The 22,555-nt window shown below is 41.0% G+C and overlaps 2 protein-coding genes across 2 annotated transcripts in view; one reads left to right on the top strand and one right to left on the bottom strand.

Annotated features, from left to right (window-relative positions):
- LOC134578347 (protein RD3-like) overlaps positions 1-3,025 on the bottom strand; it is a 73,737-nt gene extending 70,712 nt beyond the window's left edge. Inside the window, exon 1 of the mRNA XM_063437334.1 lies at positions 2,958-3,025. The gene's annotated coding sequence lies outside the window, so the exon portion shown is untranslated. The remainder of the gene's footprint in view (positions 1-2,957) is intronic.
- Positions 3,026-3,112: 87 nt separating this feature from the next.
- NXF1 (nuclear RNA export factor 1) overlaps positions 3,113-22,555 on the top strand; it is a 32,649-nt gene continuing 13,206 nt past the window's right edge. Inside the window, exons 1-9 of the mRNA XM_063438885.1 lie at positions 3,113-3,285; positions 16,362-16,554; positions 16,642-16,786; positions 17,650-17,733; positions 17,830-17,934; positions 18,285-18,362; positions 19,439-19,508; positions 19,588-19,676; positions 20,040-20,147. Of these exons, the coding sequence (XP_063294955.1) occupies positions 3,258-3,285; positions 16,362-16,554; positions 16,642-16,786; positions 17,650-17,733; positions 17,830-17,934; positions 18,285-18,362; positions 19,439-19,508; positions 19,588-19,676; positions 20,040-20,147 (900 nt within the window). The 5' untranslated portion in view covers positions 3,113-3,257. The remainder of the gene's footprint in view (positions 3,286-16,361; positions 16,555-16,641; positions 16,787-17,649; positions 17,734-17,829; positions 17,935-18,284; positions 18,363-19,438; positions 19,509-19,587; positions 19,677-20,039; positions 20,148-22,555) is intronic.

Here is a 22,555-nt window from a genome sequence, read left to right as displayed (position 1 = left end):
CTATTTCCCCTGCAAGGTAGGCTTTTACCTCTGCCAGGGTGTGCAGGATTTGCTCCGTGTCTGGGGACGGATTGTTAGCCCCTGGGGACCTCCGGTTCAAGGCGTCTGCCGGATCAGGGTGAGTAGCTCCGCCATCTTGGGAGCCCGCCTGGCCGCCACGTGGAGTAGTGAAGAACTCCGCTACGGAGGCTGAAGCTCCTGCCTCCGCGCCTTTCTTTGGCGTTTTTTTCCCCGGTCGCTTCTCCATCTCTCCCGGGCTGTTCAGACGGTAGGTTGATGGGTTTTGCAGTCTTTCTTGCTGGCTAATGTGGGCTATTCTCTGTGTAGACGGAGCGGAGCTCTAGAGAAACGCGTCCAGCTCGCTCCGTCACAATGTTAATCTTTTAACCAACATTCAAGTAGGGGAGCATTTGGGAAATAGTGATCAAAATATGGTAACTTTTGAAATAAACTCAAAAAAGCAAAAGCACGTGGGGTATATTAAAACGTATAATTTTTAAAAAGCCAATTTTAATAAGATTAGGGCAGCTCTACAACATATCGACTGGCATAAACTCCTTAGTGATAAAAACACTGAGGAAAAATGGAAACTATTCAAACAAATATTAGAAAGGTACATTTCACAGTATGTACCATTGGGTAATAAATATAAAAGAAACAAATTAAAACCAATGTGGCTTAGTAGAGAAGTAAAACAAGAGATTAAAAATAAGAAAAGGGCTTTTAAAGCATTTAAATCGGACAAATCAGAGGCCTCCTATATAAGATATAAGGAAGCCAATAATACTTGCAAAAAGGCAATTAAAGTGGCTAAACTAGAAAATGAGAAATTGATAGCCAAAGAATGCAAAACCAACCCCCAAATTGTTTTCAAGTATATTAATTCTAAAAAAATCAAAAAATGACAGTGTAGGTACACTGAAAACAGAGATGGGTCTGTTAGCCAATGAAGACCAGGAAAAGGCAGAAATTTTAAATAACAATTTTTCTTCAGTATATATTAATGAGGATCCTATGGCAAGAGATATGCAAATGATTGCTGCAACAAACTTGCAGATAACTTGTGATTGGAAAACTCGAAACAAGGTGCTACAGCTATAAAAAATTAATGTAAATAAAGCTCTGGGGCCTGACGGTATCCACCCACGAGTACTTAAGGAACTAAGTGGGGAAATAAGTGAACTTCTGTATTTAATTTTTCAAGATTCTTTTGTTTCAGGTATTGTACCGGAGGAAGGCAAATGTTGTTCCTATATTTAAAAAGGGTTCAAAATCCTTGCCTGGAAATTATAGACCTGTGAGCTTAACTTCTGTGACTGGGAAATTATTTGAACGGCTATTAAGGGATAATATTCAGGAATTCATTGGGAAGAACTGTGTTGGGAATTCATTGGGAAGCACCCCTACCCCCCCACACAGCAGCCCTACCGCCCCACACAGCACCCCTTACCCCCCACACAGCACAGCACCCCTACCTCCCCACACAGCACAGCACCCCTCACACACAGCACCCTTCACACACACACGGACAGCACCCCTCACACACACACACAGCACCCCTCACACACACCCCCACAACACCCCCCCACACACACTACACACACACACTACACACACACAGCAACCCTCAGACACACACAGCACCCCTCACACACAGCACACACACAGCACCTCACACAAACACATACATTACACCCCTCAATGCAGTATGTGTGTGTATTCAGCAGTCTGTGTGTGTGTGTGTGTGTGTATTCAGCAGTCTGTGTGTGTGTGCGTGTATTCAGCAGTCTGTGTGTGTGTGTGCGTGTATTCCGCAGTCTGTGTGTGTGTGCGTGTATTCAGCAGTCTGTGTGTGTGTGCGTGTATTCAGCAGTCTGTGTGTGTGTGTATGTATTCAGCAGTCTGTGTGTGTGTATTGAGCGGACTGTGTGTGTGTGTATTCATCAGTCTCTGTATTCAGCGGTCTTGTGTGTGTGTATTCAGCAGACTGTGTGTATGTATTGCATTTGTTGGAGATACTAATAAATATAAGCTTAATTTTATCTATTTATATCATTATTTAAAATTTGTATCATTGAACTCTCTGTTGTTGTGTTCTTTTAAAACAAAAGTTGTTAATTAGTTTGGACAACAGTACGAGTTGTTTTTTCTAAACTTAAACCTCAGTATTAAGGTTTAATTGCCACTTGTTGGCACTTTAAGGAAAAAAAAAGTTGGCATATATTGCAGTTTGGGCACTCGAGCTCAACAAGGTTCGCCATCACTGGCTTAGAGGCTTATGCCAAACTGTATGCTGAATTCGGAGACATTCACCGAACTGCATATTGAATTCAAAGGCGAAATATAGTTTATTTCCTATACAATCGTACACGTGGATCTAATTCATTAAGGAGCTGCATTGCTCTGAGCTGTACATAACTTCTCCCTGTCTCTGAGTGCCATCCTAACTCCCCCCTTCCTTTTATATTTTTATACAGTTTTACACTATGTTGTTTTTCTTTTTTTATCATTTGTAAGTCAATTTATGACAGTGATCACTATCACTAATCACATTTCTTTACTTTATATTGTTCCCTCTTGCTTGTATTTGCACATAGGTTTTTTTTTCAATTAAATTGTTTTTATGTCATTTGCACTTTTTTTTTAGATCCTATTTGTTGTTGTTATTGAGATACATTTCAAATTAAATTATCAATTTATATATTGTTTTTACTCTATTAAATGTATATAGTGTATTTTAAGGCAAAGCAAACCTTAATTTTACATGTATATGCTCACACACAACTACATGGAGATCCTTGAAAATAAGGACATTAGGATAGAAAAGAGAGACAGATTGGATTTGGCTGCAAAATAGGGACTGACCCTCCTAAATAGGGACACTTGGAAGCTATGCATTATAGAGGGCGAAAAAGCAAGTGCTCGTGTCACTAACGTGTGTATCAATAAAGATTTACTTTATCTGAACGATAAACGTGCAGCCAGATGTTCACCGCACACGAAATCCAATAGGCTGCCTCGCAGGCGGTCACGCGCATAGACTGTCTATGGTCACGCGAATGTTTGTGAAGGTGTCGCGGAGTGACGTCGGCGGGCACTGTTGGCTCCGCCCTCTATGGCGCGTGCGTCACTTTATGCCTGAAACCTGATTACGTGCGGCCTTCTGCTGGGTCTTTTCGTTGCCCGGGTGATTGGTGGATCGGCGCAGGAGGCCGGACCCGAGAGGAAGTGACGATAGACTGGGCGAGTTTTACAAAATGGCGGAGGGCGGTCGATCGTTTTACGGTAAGACTCGTTTTAGGGGATTAATTAACGGTATTTGTGGACTCCCCCGTCCTCCCTCCTCATTCAGTGCTGAGGACTGCCCGTAATGAAGGCGGTCTGGTGGGGGTGGCGGGCCCGGTAACACGTGAACTCTGTTTATTATGAGCCTATAGCGAGCCGTTAATTAACAGATCGGCAGACTGCGTGAGTTGTACATACCGGAGGGCTGCGAGCTCCAGGAACGATATTCTGTCTGTACATATTATTGTAATGCACACCGCATGGAAGAGTCCTATTCACTTGGAATTACTGTACAGAACACAAGGGTGGCCCTGTGTGGGCATATGGACGGCGTGAAGGGTGGCCCTGTGTGGGCATATGGACGGCGTGAAGGGTGGCCCTGTGTGGGCATATGGACGGCGTGAAGGGTGGCCCTGTGTGGGCATATGGACGGCGTGAAGGGTGGCCCTGTGTGGGCATGTGGACGGCGTGAAGGGTGGCCCTGTGTGGGCATGTGGACGGCGTGAAGGGTGGCCCTGTGTGGGCATGTGGACGGCGTGAAGGGTGGCCCTGTGTGGGCATGTGGACGGCGTGAAGGGTGGCCCTGTGTGGGCATGTGGACGGCGTGAAGGGTGGCCCTGTGTGGGCATGTGGACGGCGTGAAGGGTGGCCCTGTGTGGGCATGTGGACGGCGTGAAGGGTGGCCCTGTGTGGGCATGTGGACGGCGTGAAGGGTGGCCCTGTGTGGGCATGTGGACGGCGTGAAGGGTGGCCCTGTGTGGGCATGTGGACGGCGTGAAGGGTGGCCCTGTGTGGGCATGTGGACGGCGTGAAGGGTGGCCCTGTGTGGGCATGTGGACGGCGTGAAGGGTGGCCCTGTGTGGGCATGTGGACGGCGTGAAGGGTGGCCCTGTGTGGGCATGTGGACGGCGTGAAGGGTGGCCCTGTGTGGGCATGTGGACGGCGTGAAGGGTGGGTATGTGGACGGCGTGAAGGGTGGCCCTGTGTGGGTATGTGGAGGGTGGGCGTGTTGTGGAGTATGTTTCCTTTATTTAGTTATTGTGGTAATCATTCAAACTAGTTTCCAGGTGTTGATCAATTTAAACTCTTAAATCAGGAGTGGCCAAAAGGTTGATTCACTCCCGTGGTGCTTTCCATGCCTTTTGAAGGACATAGCACCATGGCAGCTGTAGTTTGAAAACATTTGGGGATCTACCTTTTGACAACTTCTGTCTTAACCCCCTTAAGGGCCAAACTTCTGGAATAAAAGGGAATCATGACATGTCACACATGTCATGTGTCCTTAAGAGGTTAAAGGGATACTACAGGCATCCAGGCCACTTCACCCGTCCCCCTTAGTCCTGCAGTGTAAAACATTGTGGTTTTAGAGAAACTGCAATGATTACTTACAAAATAGAGTAGGGGATTATCTGCTAAACACAGATAAAATGGAAAAACATAGCGTTTAACTGTGTGGGAAAAATAAGGATGTATAATAAGCAATTGGCCACTCACAAATTTTCAGATGTAAAAAAGCCTTGAGTGTAATCTTTTTCCTCCAGATTTTCTATGTTCATCCTCACACTCCCATCAGTAGTTTAGAGATATTTGCTCCAAAAGAGAAAATATATACAGAAAAATAAGGACGAAACGCGTAGGACGCCCAGTGGTGATATGCTGATTGTTTTAAATATACATGTAAGTTATTAAATCTTTTTTACTACACTCTGGATTTGCACCTTATTTTTCTGTATATATTTTCTCTTTTGGAGCAAATATCTCTAAACTACTGATGGGAGTGTGAGGATGAACATAGAAAATCTGGAGGAAAAAGATTACACTCAAGGCTTTTTTACATCTGAAAATTTGTGAGTGGCCAATTGCTTATTATACATCCTTATTTTTCCCACACAGTTAAACGCTATGTTTTTCCATTTTATCTGTGTTTAGCAGATAATCCCCTACTCTATTTTGTATATATGCTGAAGACAAGAGGAAGTCTTTGGGGATCTTTTCCAGGAAACTTCACCTTATACAGGGAAGCTCCGTTTTTTGTATATTATCACTGTTTCTCACTGGGGTTGTGATCACATATTTTGTTTGTATGCAATGATTACTTTGCTGGACTAAGAATTCCTCTAGTTACTGTATGTCAGCCACTAGAGAAGCTTCCTTTATTCTAACGGAGCAGGACGTCCTCAAAAGTTTGTGACTATAACTTAATTAGATATTTTTTTAATTTAAAGGAACTGTATTGGTACCATAACAACTTAATCAATATAAAGTTGTTATTGTGCACAGAGATCCCTGGCACTTTATTTCCTGACTGCGTTAATCCTTTCTTGAACGGTTTTACCACAAAGGCTTCAGCAGGATCTCCCTATTCCCTGCAGCATCTGGTTTCTCCAAAGCAGTTTGAGGAAGCGTGGAGTGCTTCTGTCCAGGGGCACTACTGTTTGGCTTAGAGCAGTCAGCAGTCATACTAAAATAAATGTATGAAAATTCAGTTTAGTTAATTAGTGTCATTTAAAAATCTATATATTTTTATATTTTTCACACCCCTGCTTTACTTTTAATTTGCACTTCTCAACGCTGCCATCTACTAGCTGCCTGCTAGCATAAGCGTACATAACACGAAGTATGAAAGTTAGTCTCACACTTGAATAATAAGATTCCATATACATTCAATGTTTAAGATGTTGCCTGCTTCCATCAGCCATTATGACCAATAAGTTGAGGCAGAATCTCAGCATATTGCCAAAGATTGTCATTTATATGAGCCAAAGTAGTTAAAAAGTTATTCCAACCCTTCGGAGGAGGGGGAGGACTTTTCTGTTTAGTATGTCTTGTTGGGCACCGTTTGGGTCCATCTCGTCCGTTTGCCCTCCAACCTGCAAAAAAGTTTTACATACATGGGATCCAGCACCGGGCATAGGTCCTGATGCTGCCTTGCATGCTCCTTCCTGGTGTAACAGGGGCCTTACGTGGTCCACTCAAAGGCTTGGACCGTCTTGCTGGCTCCGCACATGCTCACAGTCTGACCTGGCATAGGGGGGAGGATAGGGTTGATAAAAAAAAAAACCTATATCTGCAACAGAGGGAAGCCAGATGAGATGATCATGATCCTCCCCTTGCAGGAACTCTGCCTGCAAGGGAGAAGATTATCATGTTTATAGTTCGCTTGGTGAGGATAGACACAAAATATGCACAGAATTAACATTAGGCAGACCAGAACAGAGGTGGTATATCTACTAAAAAAAATACTTTATGATATTTATCTGGTTTATAAGGTTTGTTTATAGTGAGTTTGAGGATTTATAGGATGAGCAAATATTAAATGAATTGGTTAGCTATTTTGCAGGGAGTCATCTAACCTGTCCTTGGCTTGCTTGTGTATGGTTTTCTTTTTCTGTTTCTACATAATTGCCAATGCTTACCAGAGTATGCAATACACATACAGCTGAATATAATTATCAAGATCACCAGTGTAAACACTTTTTCTAAATTTTTACTTTGCGAAATAAATAAACACAAAATGTAAATGTGCTACTTTTGGCAATCTAATGGTTGATGTTGGTTTTAAGAGTCTTGTCTGTAAGTCTGCAGGCTATAGTGGAAGTCATGAAAGTAACAGATAAAATGGAGCCATAGTTGAACAACAGTTGGTAGATTGTAGATACCATGGAACTAGTGTTGTGTTTAGTGGAAGGATTATTTCTCTGCAAAGAGATGAGCTGTTGATGTATAATTTCAACCTGTGCTGAAATTTTGACATCCTATCATACGAGGCATACTAAAGAGTTACTTGCCACTGCAAGACTGGAGGCACACTTAACAGTAGTAAATTTCTACTCACATGGATGAATTTACTTCCCTATGTCAGGTGAGTGAGATCAGATGTAAAGGAACACTCATAATTTGAAATACAAATGTTTATTCCTAATGCAATAGTGCCCTAGTCACTGTTTAGGTCACTGCCCCCACCTGTGAGAGTTTTTGATTAACTCATCATGCATCCCTCACCATGCTGTTCTGTCAGCCAATCCAATGCCTTCCCATAGGAAAGCATTAGGAGGCTAGTGTGCACGTGCTGCAAAACTCTGAGGCCATCTGATAGAATAGTGAAGTTTTACTCAATTTTGTGTAAAATAGTGAAGTTTTACTCAATTTTGTGTAAGTGCCATTGGCTGTCAGTATGCCAGCCACTAGAGGCAGGTTAACCCGGCAATGAAAAGTTGCCGTTTTGGCAGAACAGTAATATGCGGGGATGGGAGAGGGCGTAGCACTCAGACTACTTCATTGAAATAAAGCAGTCTGGGTGCCGATAGTCTTTTTAAAGATACTAAGCATACTAGAGGCATGCTTAACCCTTTAATGTTTTTACAAATGGCAATGTTTTACATTGTAGGGTTAAATCTACAGGACCACTGCACCCAGACCACTTCCTAATATCAATCTACACACACGTTAAGTACTTTGAAAAATGGGGAGTATGTGTGTTTTTTTTTTTGCAGCCAATAGCATTGTAGACATGGGAAGTAGATTAAAGTGAAACATTTACATTTGCCAGGTGTGCATCAGTTTAGAGTAAAATGAGATTGGATAATGTTAGGGCTTGGTAACTGTTTGTAATACAATGACTAGTACATCAGTTAGGATTGTCTGTAAACTGGTCAGCAAAAGGGCATCCAGTGGTGTGTGTTTGGCGGATACGTAGGTGTTGTTGGAGTAACCTATTTTACAAATGTTTGCACAGTCTGCAAAAACAGATTTAGTAGCGGAGTAATGGAACCATGTGTGTAAGCTCCCATTATTAAAGCCTTTTTATATAACACAAGCCTATTTAAACCGATAAACCTTCGATGCTGAGTCAGTGCACCCACACCCTACTTACCGTCAACAGGTTTTTGCTAGCAAGATCTACCTGATATTGGTCTTTTACACGTGGCTCTGAAGAAAGGTAAAGCACACCAATAAATTACTCACAGTGCCATTAAGCATCACGTGGAACACTTACAAATTTCATAGATGGCCAAGAACTAAGGTGCTAATCAGCATTTTAGTCAAAGCACTTCTGCATCATTGTGAAAGTTTTACTAGAAAATGTTTCAGTTCACCTCTGGGAAACATGAGGAATGCAACAATTCTAATATACGCACACATTCCATGTTCATTCCAGCATGTAAAGTGCTGCCATGCCATATGTATAAGTTATATGCTGTTAGTCAAATGGCTCTCAAAGAAACTTTCCCTGTTACCTAATTACCGTATATACTCCAGTATAAGCCGACCCGAATATATACCCCCCAAAATTAGGAAAACTTATTGACTTGAGTTTAAGACTAGGGTGGGAAATGCAGCAGCTACTGTTAAATTTCTAAATAAAATTAGATCCTAAATTTTTTTTAATAATTGAATATTTATTTACAGTGTGTGTATATAATGAGTGCAGCGTGTGTGTGTGTGTGTGTGTGTGTGTGTTGCAGAGCCTTGGTGGGGGGTGGGCAATTTTATTATTATTTTTTAATTATTTTAATTTTTTATTTTATTTTAATTATTATTTTTTTTTATTATTATTTATTTTTTTTCGTCCCCCCTCCCTGCTTGATACATGGCAGGAAGGGGGGCTCTCACTCCCTGTTGGTCCAGTGGATGGGCTGTGTAGGAGGGGGGCTGGCAGAGCTGTTACTTACCTCTCCTGCAGCTCCTGTCAGCTCCCTCCTCCTCCGCACCGGTCCGTGCAGCTCCCAGTGTAAGTCTCGCGGCCGCACTATGACCCCGCGGCTCTCGCGAGACTTACACTGGGAGCTGACAGAGGTGCTGAACGGACCGGCGTGGAGGCGGAGGGAGCTGACAGGAGCTGCAGGAGAGGTAAGTAAGAGCTCCCTGCCAGCCCCCCTCCTACACAGCCCCATTGTCTGTATTATGGCAATGTAAATTGCCATAAAACAGACAATTGACTCGAGTATAAGCCGAGTTGGGGTTTTTCAGCACAAAAAATGTGCTGAAAAACTCGGCTTATACGCGAGTATATACGGTAAACGTTTGTGTAAATTTTACACACAAAAAAAGACATTAGGGGGGAAAAAGCCCACTCTTATCTTTTTAACTTTAAAGTGACACTATAGTCACCAGAACTACTACTGGACCGGGGGGGTGATCCCGGTCCTCACCCTTAAGCCACATGCGGATGCACCACAGGGGCCTAAGGCCCAACTCTAAGATGGCGGAGGCCACGTGCGAAAGATCCGGCAAGCAGAGCCCGCAGCGTACCGCTGACTCTACCTGGCCCAACATGAAAAGCAACAAGTAAGCACTGCGGGGCCCCAACGTGACACTTGCCCCCAAGACAGGAGGGAGAAGAGGAGGGGAGACAACTCTCTGCCGGCGGCCTACCTCGAGATACATGCCCTCTGGGAGCCCGGGGCAAAACGCTGGGTCCCACTCCAGCAGCCTTCAGACGGAGACTGTGCCGGAGAGCTGGATGGCGGGAAGCAAAGGCAAACTCCTCATGCACCATCAATCACCCTCGCGCACAACTGAGCGAAACCGCCAGGCAGACCCGACCCAAATACCACTCAGCAGGACCAGCAACCTCCGAACACCGCAGCTTGCAAGCCACCGCACGCTCAGAGCTGTCTACTGCTCGCAGCCACGCCAACCGCCGGAACAGCATGACCTCAGTCCTCACCCCAGCCTGGCGCAAGCCGCATGGCGAGAAATGGAAGGGTCGGTGCCTGCCGCGAACCATCACGCCGGTCTACCCCCTGAAGCACATCAGTGGCATCAGTCTCACGCACTTACCTGCTAACGGCCTCCCGTCCCTGGGCATTGGCTGAAGTTAACATTTTGTTTTTCCAGTCCCTTTGCCGGCAGATGTGACTCACTTAGTGTATATACCGACATAGTTGGACGCCCACATAACGGTATTCTTATTTACCTCCTTTTTAGATTAGCCGGTTACAGCACACATAACACTGCCCCCAAACAGTATATCTCACTATGTTATATTTGCCTGATATGCTTGATACTTAACCAAGCGAGACTTTAAGCTATTTAATATGCAAACACATCTTGACATACTCACCTTGGCTAATCACTCACACGCTGCCAGTTAGCCTAGCCTGTTGTTTCATAATTTACTGACAAACGCTTATTGTGTCTAACCTAGCTGTTTTTGTTTGTTTGTTTATTTATTTTAATTTTCTTTTCCATTTAATGTTATCTACACTGTTAATCTTTGATAAATAACATAAAATGTGCCTGACTAACAAATGCCACACACTGTAATGCAACTGTCTGCCAATTCGTCCAGGCGTCGCTGTTGTGGCGCGCTAAGGCTACTTGTTCATTTTGTGCACAACAAAAATAAAGAATTAAAAAAAAGAAAAAAATTAAAGAAAACAAAAACTACAAATCCTTGATTCTTATGCTGAGTGCAGTAAATGAAAAGGAGATTGCTTTAGAGTTTAAAGGAATATTTAAATGCATTCATTTTTTTAAAATTGGTATCTAGAAACGACTTGCAGAGGCTGCAACCGTTGTAAGCCCTTTCCATTCTATCCCGCCCAGACTTTCTGTGGCTACTTAATCGAAGTCTTGCCAATGCAGCTAAATGAGAAATCTTAGAAAGGCAGGAGTACTGAGCAATTGCCTGCCTCTTGAGGTTTAGCTCCACTGAGCTAACCAAACCAGGAAGTAACAGGACAGTTTGTCTGACAGCCAGGGGTGTAAAGGAACCATTATATCGTTAAATATACCGTTTTGTATTCCTAAAACTATAGTGTCCATCTCCCTTTGTGTTCCCCCACCGTTGATCAAAGGGGTAAAAAAAAGTTTTTCTTCTTGCCTCTTTCCAGCACCACTGTCTTTACCCTTGCTCACATTAATCATTCCTTATAGGAAAGCAATTAATCAATGTTTTCCTATTGGGATTTTGAAGACTCTGGATATCCTCATGCAAAGCTTGAGGATGTCCAACATCTTTTCACTGCGTTAAACTTAAAGGGACACTCCAGGCACCCAGACCACTTCTGCTCATTGGAGTGGTCTGGTTGCCAACTCCCACTACTCCTAACCCTGCAAGTGTAATTATTGCAGTTTTTTATAAACTGCAATAATTACCTTGCAGGGTTAACTCCACCTCTAGTGGCTGTCTACTAGACAGCCACTAGAGGGAACTTCCTGCTTCATAGCACAGGAAACCTGTGCTAGAGCGTCGCTGGACGTCCTCGCGCTGTGAGAGGACCTCCAGCGTCGCTCAAATCCCCATAGGAAAGCATTGAAATTAGTTTTTAATGCTTTCCTATGGGGAGCGCTAATGCGCATGCGCGGCATTAGGTCTCCTCGGCCGGTGGGCGGGATCAGTCTCGCCCACCGGCCGACGAAAGCACAGGGAGGAGCGTCGCGGAGGAGGAGACAGCGGCGAGGGACATCGCCGTTGCCTCATGTAAGTCACTGAAGGGGTTTTCACCCCTTCAGTAACTGGGGATTGGTGGGTGGGGGAGGGAGAGGGACCCTCCAGTGCCAGGAAAACTGATCGGTTTCCTGGCACTGGAGTTTCCCTTTAATGAGATTGCAGCAAGCGCCTCTAGTGGCTGCCTGGTAGACCGCCAATAGAGGTGGACTTACCCCAGCATTGTATGCATTGCGATTTCTCTGAAGCAGCAAGGTTTTTTACATCGCAGGGTTAAGGGGACACGGACACTGCACCCAGACCACATCAATGAGATGAAATGATCTGGGTGCCTATAGTGGACCATTAATTTACAAATGTGCCAATTTCTAAAAACAAAATTAGGATAGTGTTAACAAATAAAACTTCAGCAAGCAATATATACTATTAAACCCTGGTTCAATGAAAGGAGACAAGTCATTTTGTAAAACCTACAGTGTCTCTATATTAGGGATTTTTAACTTTGTAAACCACATTTCCCATGACGCTCAGCTGAGAACTCATAGGAATATGTACTTCACAAACATCAAGGTTGCCAAGACTACCTTCAGTGCTCTAGAAGCACAGGTACGATATTGCACAGTGAAACTGAATTCTCAGTTTAAGTAACCTGGTTATTTCTTAATAGTCTGAAATGTACAAGAGGTACATGATTAAGGCAAAAACATTTTTTTTTTTTTTTTTTTTTTTTTTTTTATAAATATGTCACATATAGGCATCAATTGGGAGTAGCAATAGCAAAGGTCATGAAAGTTTACATTGTTTTAAATTCTAGATGGATACATTTAGTCTATACCAGGGGTTGGCAACCTATGGCCCTTGCGCGGCACTCGAGGCTGCTAGAGCCAAACAGGTTCTGGCCTATCAGGAGTCCCAGTGAAACTTCAGATATCTGCTAATACGAAAAGGTGGTGAAGGACAATCCTCAATTTATGCATTGCAGCACGTAGAGGAAGTGATTTCAGATCACTTCCTCCCAGCACTTGTGAATGGGAATCAACACTGTTGTAGAGCAGCTCCTGTACTTGAGCTGTACTTGGAACACAGGGAAGCCACCCACACTGCTAAATATACACAGCTGCAGAATAACCCCCCCCCCCCCCCCCCAAAACAAATAATACAAACAGCCCATACACAAACACTATTGACAATCCACATACATGCAGCCTCTCACATGCAATACCACATACACACACTACCAAATGCACAATGTGACATATCCATCCACACATACAATTCCACAAGCAACCCCCATACACAGCCCACATCCATAGGTACACAATACCACAAACTACTCATGAACACATACAATATAATATTTTGTATATGCACAAATACAACGATACAAAGCAACTGCAGTATAATAGCACAAGCAGAATACGTCAACATGCACACCTCAATTTAAAAGAAATAGGACCGGCACACTGCGGGACGTCACAATCTTATTTCGGCACAGTGCTGCTAAAAGGTTGCCTACCCCTGGTCTATACATTGTGCTTGCAGACTGGTTGGTAAATCTAAAGATTTTTTTCCCTGCAACTTAATAAAAAAAAACCTTCAGTTAATGCTTGACAAGGCTATGCTGAGAATTGAGTAACAGGAGAACCCTCCTTTTCAACTTCAGTGCCCGCACAAGCAAATCTCACACTGCATTGACTGTGAAACCAGTGTTCATCTAATCTGCTTCTTTACAGTTACCTATATCTGAATCAATTTTACTTTATGTACTGTGTTTACTTTATGTACTGTATGAAAACAAAGTAGTGACTACTTTTCCTTATGTAAAGCAGTCAAGTTGACAAAACGTGACAATGAGTCAGCTTAACGGGACACTATAGTCACCAGAAAACTACAGCTTAATGTAGTTGTTCTGGTGAGTATAATCAGTCCCTGCAGGTGTTTTGCAGTAAACACTGTTTTTTTTTTTTTGTTTTGTTTTCTGAGAAAATGCAATGTTTACATTACAGCCTAGTGACTCCTCTACTGGCTACTCCTCAGGTGGCTACTACAGGTGCACCCTCTGCATGGAGACTCTGAACTTTCCTCATAGAGATGCTAATTAACCTTGGTAGCTTTGGCTCAGCCCCCTGGCCTGCCTCCTCGACAATCTCAGCCAATCCAATATTTTCCTTTGGGAAAACATTTTGATTGGCTGAGATTATAACTTCTGATGTCAGCTAAGGAGGCAAATCATGGGCAGAGCCAGCACCAGGAGACTGGGATAAAGGTAAGATTGTACTATAGTTAAGGGGACAAGATAGTAATTTTAACACTATAGGGTCAGGAATACATGTGTTCCTGACCCTATATTGTTCCTTTTAAAGCAATGTTTTGTTTCAGTTGCCAGTCAAATTTTACCTATAATTCATCAGTAAAATCAATCACTCTGAATGCAAACAGTTGGTGTAAGAAACAAAAGATAAATAAGGGCAAGTGAGACAGTATAATCATTAAGATGCAGGGATTATAAGGAGTGAAAAACCAAAATAGATCAAAAATGAAAGGGCTGGTTTAATATCTTCCAGGACAACGAAATAATTTATTTATTTTTTATGGTAAATGATCTATTTATAGCTTAAAAAAATGTTGACAATTCACAAGAACATGTCATGAGTTTCCTTAAAAAAAATAATGGTAATAAATAATCCATATGGATAGGGAATTCCTAGGGAACAAAATCAGCCAGATCAGTCTGTCATTTCATAATAATGCAGGCTACATGTATCACCAATGCTGATCTGCCCTCAATATGTGTTACAAAAGTAGATGCACAATGTATAATTGGATTATTTTCTATACAGTACTGTCATGTTAATCCTGTCTATTCCAATATTTGCATTCAAACAAATAAGTAGAAGTCCTTATTTGTGTATGGTGGGTGTGTAACACTGTATTGTATGTGGCTGCCGCTGTATATACAGTATTTACACAAGTGTTAAAGGGAAAGTCTAAGTTCCAAAATCACATAATCTTAATCTTTTTGTAGCAGTGAAAATAGTATGCCTTTTTAAAAAAAATTACACCCCTACTTTGATGGTTCATCCTCCTTTGACAGTATAACCAGCTTTCAATGTATTACCAGAGTATCTGGCATGATACCATAACCTCCAGATGTTATAAAGGCTGTATTCCTGACACTATATGACACTATAGCTCCCTCATGCCCCTCCTCCTCTGTAAAGAAAGGGTTAAATACCATTTGTTTACTTTATGCCAGCACCGATGTCCATCGATGGGTCACGATTCTGTCCCACGACGGGCGGGTGCTAATGTGCATGCGCGACAAATGCTGCGCGCGCATGGAACCTCCCAATAGAAAAGCATTGAATCATGCAGAGTGTGAGGACGTCCAGCGTCTGATGCTGGACCAAAGGTCCGTTTCAATCCAGGAAGTTCTCTAGTGGCTGTCTGGTAAATAGTCACTGGAGGCAGACTTAGAGCTGCAATGTAAACGTTGCAGTTTCTCTGGCACTAAGTGCAAAAGGGACACTGTACCCAGACCACTTCAATCATCTGAAGTGGGCTGGGTGCCTATAGTGTCCCTTTAAGACTACAACTATCATATCTATACCTCTCGTTTAAAGAGACACTATAGTCACCAAAACAACTTTAGCTTAATAAAGCAGTTTTGGTGTATAGATCATTCCACTGCAGCCACACATTTCTCTGCTATTTAGGTGTTAAATCACTTTGTTTATGCAGCCCTAGTCACACCTCCCTGCATGTGACTTACAGAGCCTTCCTAAACACTGCCTGTAAAGTGTAATCTACTGTTTTACACTTCCTTTATTGCAAATTCTGTTTAATTTAGAATTTCTCATCTCCTGCTCGGTTAATAGCTTGCTAGACCCTGAATTAAGTCAATTTACAGAGCATGAGATAAAAACTTCTTATGTAAATTAACGGATTAAGCTGACTATAGTGTCCCTTTCAAGTACTTCAATTGACTTTTTTATAAAAGGTTTTTATGTGTGGGTATTTATTGACTTTTCTAGAACTTTACTCCTTATTCTACAAACTTAATAGCTATTGTTTGCTCCACCTTTTCATAGTTCTTTCGTGTTTATATTTATCTTTACATGTGGGGGAAAGGAGATCCCACACACGTGTTTGAGAAAACCCACTCTGTGCACAAAGTGTTCTATATTGTATATATTTTTGAAAATAAAAATAATGTTGACCCCCAGATGCTGGCTGTGATTCCTGTGTAGAAAAATGGGGAATAGTAAAGAAAAGCAGTAAAGCCGTGCAACTGTTTCTTAAAAAAATAATCATAAAAATGTGCTTGTTAAAAGGAACACTTTATTATGTTACTCTGAACCTACAGGCAGCTTGCCATGCACATTATTATTCTGTGAGTTCCTGTTATTAGAAGTTCCTGTTATTAGAAGATCGACACATGGTAGCTGAACATATAATTTTTCACAGATATTCTTTTATTTTTTTTCTGTGTCTTCATAACTATGCACTTTGATTTTATAATAATTTGTTTTGAACCTATCAACAACATAAGAGGTTCAATGTAAAGGGCTTGTAGAATAATACAGTTAGAGGAAGGTTAACATTTTAAAAGATTGATTTGCAATCAATTGTACTTGTGCTAAAACACTTGTTTAACAAAGCACTTTACTAACTCTTTCAGAACATGATGACCGGTTTGGTGGGTTCTCCCATAAGAAACATAAAGGACGAGGTCCCTTCAGAGCCAAAATGTTCTCAGAGGGACCCAATAGATATCGAAAAGGTGGATATGGACCTAATCCACGATCTCGTTTTGAAGATGAAGATGGAGATGTTGCTATGAGTGACGCATATGACTTGTCACATTCACGATTGTGAGTATTATATGATGGATCATCTGTATTTCTGAGTTTTATGATGGGGAAGAGTAATCTTTATGGCTTCTGCTATTTTTCTTTTAGTGCTCCATACAGCCGCGGGGGAAAAAGACGTGATGAGAGACCTGGAAACACAAAGGAGAAACACCATGTGGGAGTACACATTGACAATTCTTCTCACAAGAGAGTCGAAGGCAATGATGATAAAAAATCCTGGTTCAAAGTCACGGTATGTGTCTTGCTGCTTCATAATCTGGAAAAGTAAGATTTCTTCGGTATATTAAGGTTATCTCATGATTTGAGACTTAAGCAGAACATAGAGCTGTGACTGAGTCCAGGGGCGAACTTTAAAATAATGTGAGACTTGGCATGGAAATTGGTTTATTCACTAAACGTCAATTTTTAATGCTTTGAAAGCTGAATTGCAAAAATAGCTAATTGTAACTAAATCCGTGTTTTGGTGAGAATATTCCCAAATTAGCTATTTAAAGCTCCTTTAGTATTTTACAAAGATAAAATCTCACATTGACTGTTCACTGAAATTCAAATGCAGTCAAAATATACCATAAGACAAAGTAGGGATATAATTTATTCCTGCACTTGACAAAAAATGGAGCTCCCACCGTCTGATTTTGTCAGTTCCCTCAGATGTCAATACTACAAAAAGGCATTGTCTATGGAAGCTGCTACAGTCGCATGGGGTCCTTAATAGAAGTTAGTATTGTATTCTCGGGCACGCGCGAGATGACCGCTTTGATGTGGGCTCTGGCAGATGAAGAGACAAGAGCTGAAAAGAATCCTCTGGATAGAGATGGCGGCAGCCATGAGGACACCACACACCCAGGGGCAATGTTATCATCAGGGGTCTTTGCAATATACGCACAGAGCTTCTTGAAACTAAATCCTTTAATTCTGATATTAATTCAGTGTCTAGTGAAGAACCATCATTGTCACAATTGCACTGCTTTTGAAAAGATAACTTTCTGCACAAGCTTGAAAAAGGATATGGCTGTACAGTGGCTAATGTATATTTTGAAATCTAAAATAAAGGCCTTTTGAGAGTTACAATTTCTCTCTTCTCCAATTAACCAGATCCCACATGGGAAGAAGTATGATCAAAACTGGCTGATGAATGTCTTGCAAAAGGCATGTAGTGTGCCTTTCACTGCCATACAGGTATATGATACATTTCTAATTGTGACTATGAAATCCCTATAAATATATATAAAACAATATAGACCTTCTGGTAACTGAATTGCATTGTTCCACCAGTATCATTGTGATCAGACTCGTGCCTACTTTTATGTGGATGACCCAAGCGCATCTAAAGCTTTGAAGCAGGTGTCCAGAAAGTGCACCGACAGAGACAACTTTAAGGTACTGATCTTTTTATTTTTTTTGTTTACTCAAAGCTCCCTGCCTTTTTCTTGTTGTCATGGTTCCATATCCCTCAATAAGTGGAGGAAAGGCTCTCAGGGATCAGCTCTCACAGGGGTATTCACCAAAGAGAGATTTCTTGGGAATCCAAATTGAATTTCAAACGTAAGACCGAAATAGCTTTGTTATTGGTTCAAGGTGAATTTCAAATTTAAGGTCAAAATAGCTGAACTCCTGATAATTCTACCTTTAGTATATAACCCTGTCAGTGTTTCATATGTAACCTTTGTTTATACTTTGCAGCCAGTCCTCAGATTCAACATCTTAAAGAGATTTCTGTTCCTTTTCAGATTACTGTATTAACACGTCCATCTGCACCACCTTGCATAGCAAAGGAAATGAAAGATGAAGATATTGAACATTTAAAGGTAACAAGGCAAAAAGTGCATGTCCTAATTCATCCCATGGTAGCCCCAGAACCTTTGTGACAGGTTGCATCCAAGTATGCATAGAATGGAATTGTGATAGTCAGAATCACATGCTTTATATGGCTATGGCAGATGTCTATTTTGGGTGCACCTCATAAAATAAGCATATTGAAGTACCTGATCATGGTTATCAGCAAGTAGGAAAAGACTTTATGGTCTCTACACCTGTTCAGCAGCCATTTAATTAAGGAACACATGATGCCAAATCAAAATATTTTATTGTCTTCAGGGTGCTACCTGCAGTTGGATAATATCATTGAAGCTACAAGCATTTCACTCCATAATTAGGGTGGGTGGGTTGTTAAATCAGAAATGCAGACATAAGCAGCTGATGTTAATTGATGTTGGTATATCTTGTAACACACTATTAGCTTTAAAATATGTCTTTAAAGTCGTCAAAATATCTAGCATAATATATAACTTTATTTACAGTGACACTATAGTGTTAGGAATACAAATCTGTATTCCTAATGCTATAGTGTTCCTGTCTCTGCTTCTGTAGTGCAGGGATGGATAGGCAACCTTCGGCACTACATCCCCCATAATGCTCTAACACACATTTTGCTTGCAAAGCATCATGGGAGGTGTAGTCTAAAACATCTGCAGTGCCGAAGGTTGCCTATGCTTGCTGTAGTGTGTTCCCTCCATTCAGATTACAAGGGTTAAAAAAAACAAACAAAAATACTTTTAACTTACCTTTTGATCTTCTCCTCCTGTGAAAGACCACCGCTAGAGGTAGGGTTAACTCTACAATGTAATCATTGCAGTTTCTCAGAAGCTGCAGGAGGTTAAACGGACAGGAGCGCTCCAACCAGACCACTTCAATAAGATTAAGGGGCCTGGGTGCAGATAGTGTCCCTTTAAGCTTCTGCATGCTTTATGGCAGCAGTGCAGACAGACTGAGCTTGTTTAGACAGGGTTCACATATTTCATGTTATCCAAACTAGCCAAGTCTGAATAGTAAGGCCTTTTTATATATTTAGTATACATCTTTTAAATTTTTTTTTATATGTTAGAATTGCATGCAGAAGCGGTATGATGGATCACAGCAGGCACTGGACATGAAGGATTTGCGCAGGGACCCAGGTACTAGTCTTTTCACTTCTTTCATACCTTTCTTGCTTTCATATTGCCTCTTTCTCATTTTGGTTTTATTTTTCTCTAGACTTAATTGCAAATCATGTGGATTTGATTCTCGGCAGGAAAACCAATATGCATGCTATGCTGCAGATTATAGAAGATAATGTACCAGAGGTGAGTATTGTTCCACTCTGTTTATTGTATATAGAATCAAACTTTGTAATTTCTTTGTATCAAGATACTAACTGAATAAAATTTGTCGTGAAATATATAAATGCAAATGTCTACTTCAGCCACACACAAATATTATGTAACTGTTATAAATGTTCTGTGATTATATATTGGATACTTGTAGTGTAGTGTTTACCTTTTCTACTTTCCCAATTTCTTTCACACATGCTTTTCTTTTTATACATGGTATACTTGTTGCATTGGTCTCTCACAAAGTATCTTCTGCTTGTAGAGCTCTCTCTATTTTACCTTCCTCTAACACTTTTTAATTGTCTAATTTTTATTACATTATCTCTTTCCACACAGCTTCTAGCATTGGATATTAGCAAAAATAAACTCTTTAAACTGGATGACATGAGTTCTATTCACAACAAAGCACCTAATCTGAAGATCCTAAACCTGTCCAACAACCAGGTGAGAAATTAAAGATTTATTCCTTATTTTCTCTATAGGTGACTCGAAAGGAAGATTTATAATCCATGAACAAAAATTACTTGCCTTTAATGCTCTAAATGACCACTAAAGTCAATCAGTCAAATAATTTGATTGGTGCCGCACAACGTTTGCCGAGCATGTGCATTGGCCTCTATGGGGAAACAATGGATTGGCTCATCAATCTTAACACAAACCTCAACTTACATAACGAACTGTAATTGATATGGAACTTAAAGGATTACCATAGCATTCAGAATACAAATGTGTTTTTTAAGCATTATATTGCCTTGTTAAAGTTTAGTTCCTTCAGTCTTCTGTACCCCTGAAAATGAAAAAGCAGTTGTACTTAGATACTCTCACAGCGCTAGTCTCTTTGCTGCCATTCTGCCTCCTTGGCTGAGATCATTTGTGAGGGGGTCAGAGTGCTGGCACCAAGATTCCCAGCCTGTGCTCTGCCTTCCTCACAGAGCGCTGGACCAGAAGGAGCAATTAATATATGACCTGCTACACCACAGACCTATGGCTAAAATAATAAAAATTAAAAGGCATTTAAGTGTGAGGAGACTGTGTTTAACACCACTTGCACACACTAAGCCCCCATACATTGTCACCCACTCACTCACCCCCAATCATGTCAGTCTCACCACCCCTCTCACCATGCAGTTTTAACCCTGCATTGCTTAGATCCCTCACCATGCCATGTTTAATCCGCTCACTTTGCCATGCTATGCTCCCATCCCAACCCCTGTCTCCTTGAAACACAGCATCACCATAAACACAACTCACAGACCGCAAGCAACTACCCCACACACATACGCTCACAGACATATACATGCACCAGAGATTCTCAGGCTCATACACAGGTACACAATTCCTGAGACACAGACACACACACACACAGTCAGAAATGCGCAAATATTCTCTCTCCGGCTCATACACAGGTACATAACGCTAGAAACACATATCCCCATATAGTTTCAGCCTCCTCCACACACAACACTTCTCAATCACAGAAACAGAACCCATGGCTCTAGATGGGGGCCCTTGACAACCTTAATCTGGGCATGATTGCAATCTTTTATATTGGAGAAGCAAAAAAACTATAGAACATGCCATCCAGACCATTTGCATCGAGATGAAGCAGTCTAGATGCCTATAGTGTCCCTTTCTGGAAAGCCCCTTTAATTATAAATTTTGTCGCTTATGCTAAAAAAAAAAAAACTGAGAAAATGAGAGCTGTCATAATACAGATAGAGTAGTTAGACAATTTTCACACATGCGTACAATGGAAAGCACATTTTTGTTGTTCATGTTTGCAATCCAAACTGAGATCAATCTGTAAAATCTGGCTGGACCGTCAATGTTAAATCTTCTTAATTTCTTCTAGTTGGTTTATTTATTTATATATATATATATATTATAAGTCTTTTGTATATATAGTCTTGGGCCAAATGCTCGCCTCATTAATTTATGTCTATATTAATAAAAAGTACTAATACGCAAATCTGACTTACGGTTTCTTCAGGTTTATTCTTAGTTACTGATACATAATTAAACAACAAAGGATGTTACAGGATAATAGACGTTTAACAGCAGATGGTAATTGCTGGACTTCTGATGGGAGAGTTACATTGTTGTGCAGGAAAGAGAGCAAAGAAAGCTTGTGTCCCTTTGTTCAGTTAACTATATAGATGTGCCCATACTGACGTCAGAGTTTAACTCTAGCCATATAAGGACAAGACCCTCAATCCACATTCCAGATCTCTCATACAAAGAAAGCCATGTGACTTGGACCATCTGTTACTTATGTCAATACACACATCCATATCTAATCAATGAAAACGTAGAATATGCAATATTCTACACAGTCACTTGTGAAATTCAAGTCATAAGCACAACTAATTCCGGTCCTGTTGAAAGCACATTTTTTAAATTTGTGTTTTATTTTTTTAAAGGGGAACTGTCACTTCCTAGGATTTTTAATATTATGTTTACTTACTTACCCATGCTTTATTTATTTATTTAAACAATGTATTTATAAGATGTGAAGGAAAAAGCGAAAAATCCACTATGTGGTTGCTGGCCAGCTTTTGCTAGGTGTTTTTCCTCCTTCAATTGTATTATGCCCCCACTCGCAGCCCATGGTTGGGGGCCTAAACGGGGGAGAAAAGTACTTCCTGTCTAGCAATTTTTTATTTTTTTTTTAGAATTTTTTTTTTTTTTTTAAGGTCCACCCATATTATTATTTGTAAACAAAACTAGATGTTTGTTTTTTCAGTTGCATCGTTAACTCTCAAAAATAAAAATATTTGAACGTGTCTTGTATTTCACATTAAAGACATTTTTACTTTAGCATACTTAAAGCTACTTATAATACAATTTCAATA

This window comes from Pelobates fuscus, chromosome 12 (assembly GCF_036172605.1).
Source record: "Pelobates fuscus isolate aPelFus1 chromosome 12, aPelFus1.pri, whole genome shotgun sequence".
Lineage (NCBI taxonomy): Eukaryota > Metazoa > Chordata > Amphibia > Anura > Pelobatidae > Pelobates > Pelobates fuscus.
The sequence above is the reverse complement of the archived record's forward strand: the minus strand, read 5'-3'. Positions and strand labels throughout refer to the sequence as shown.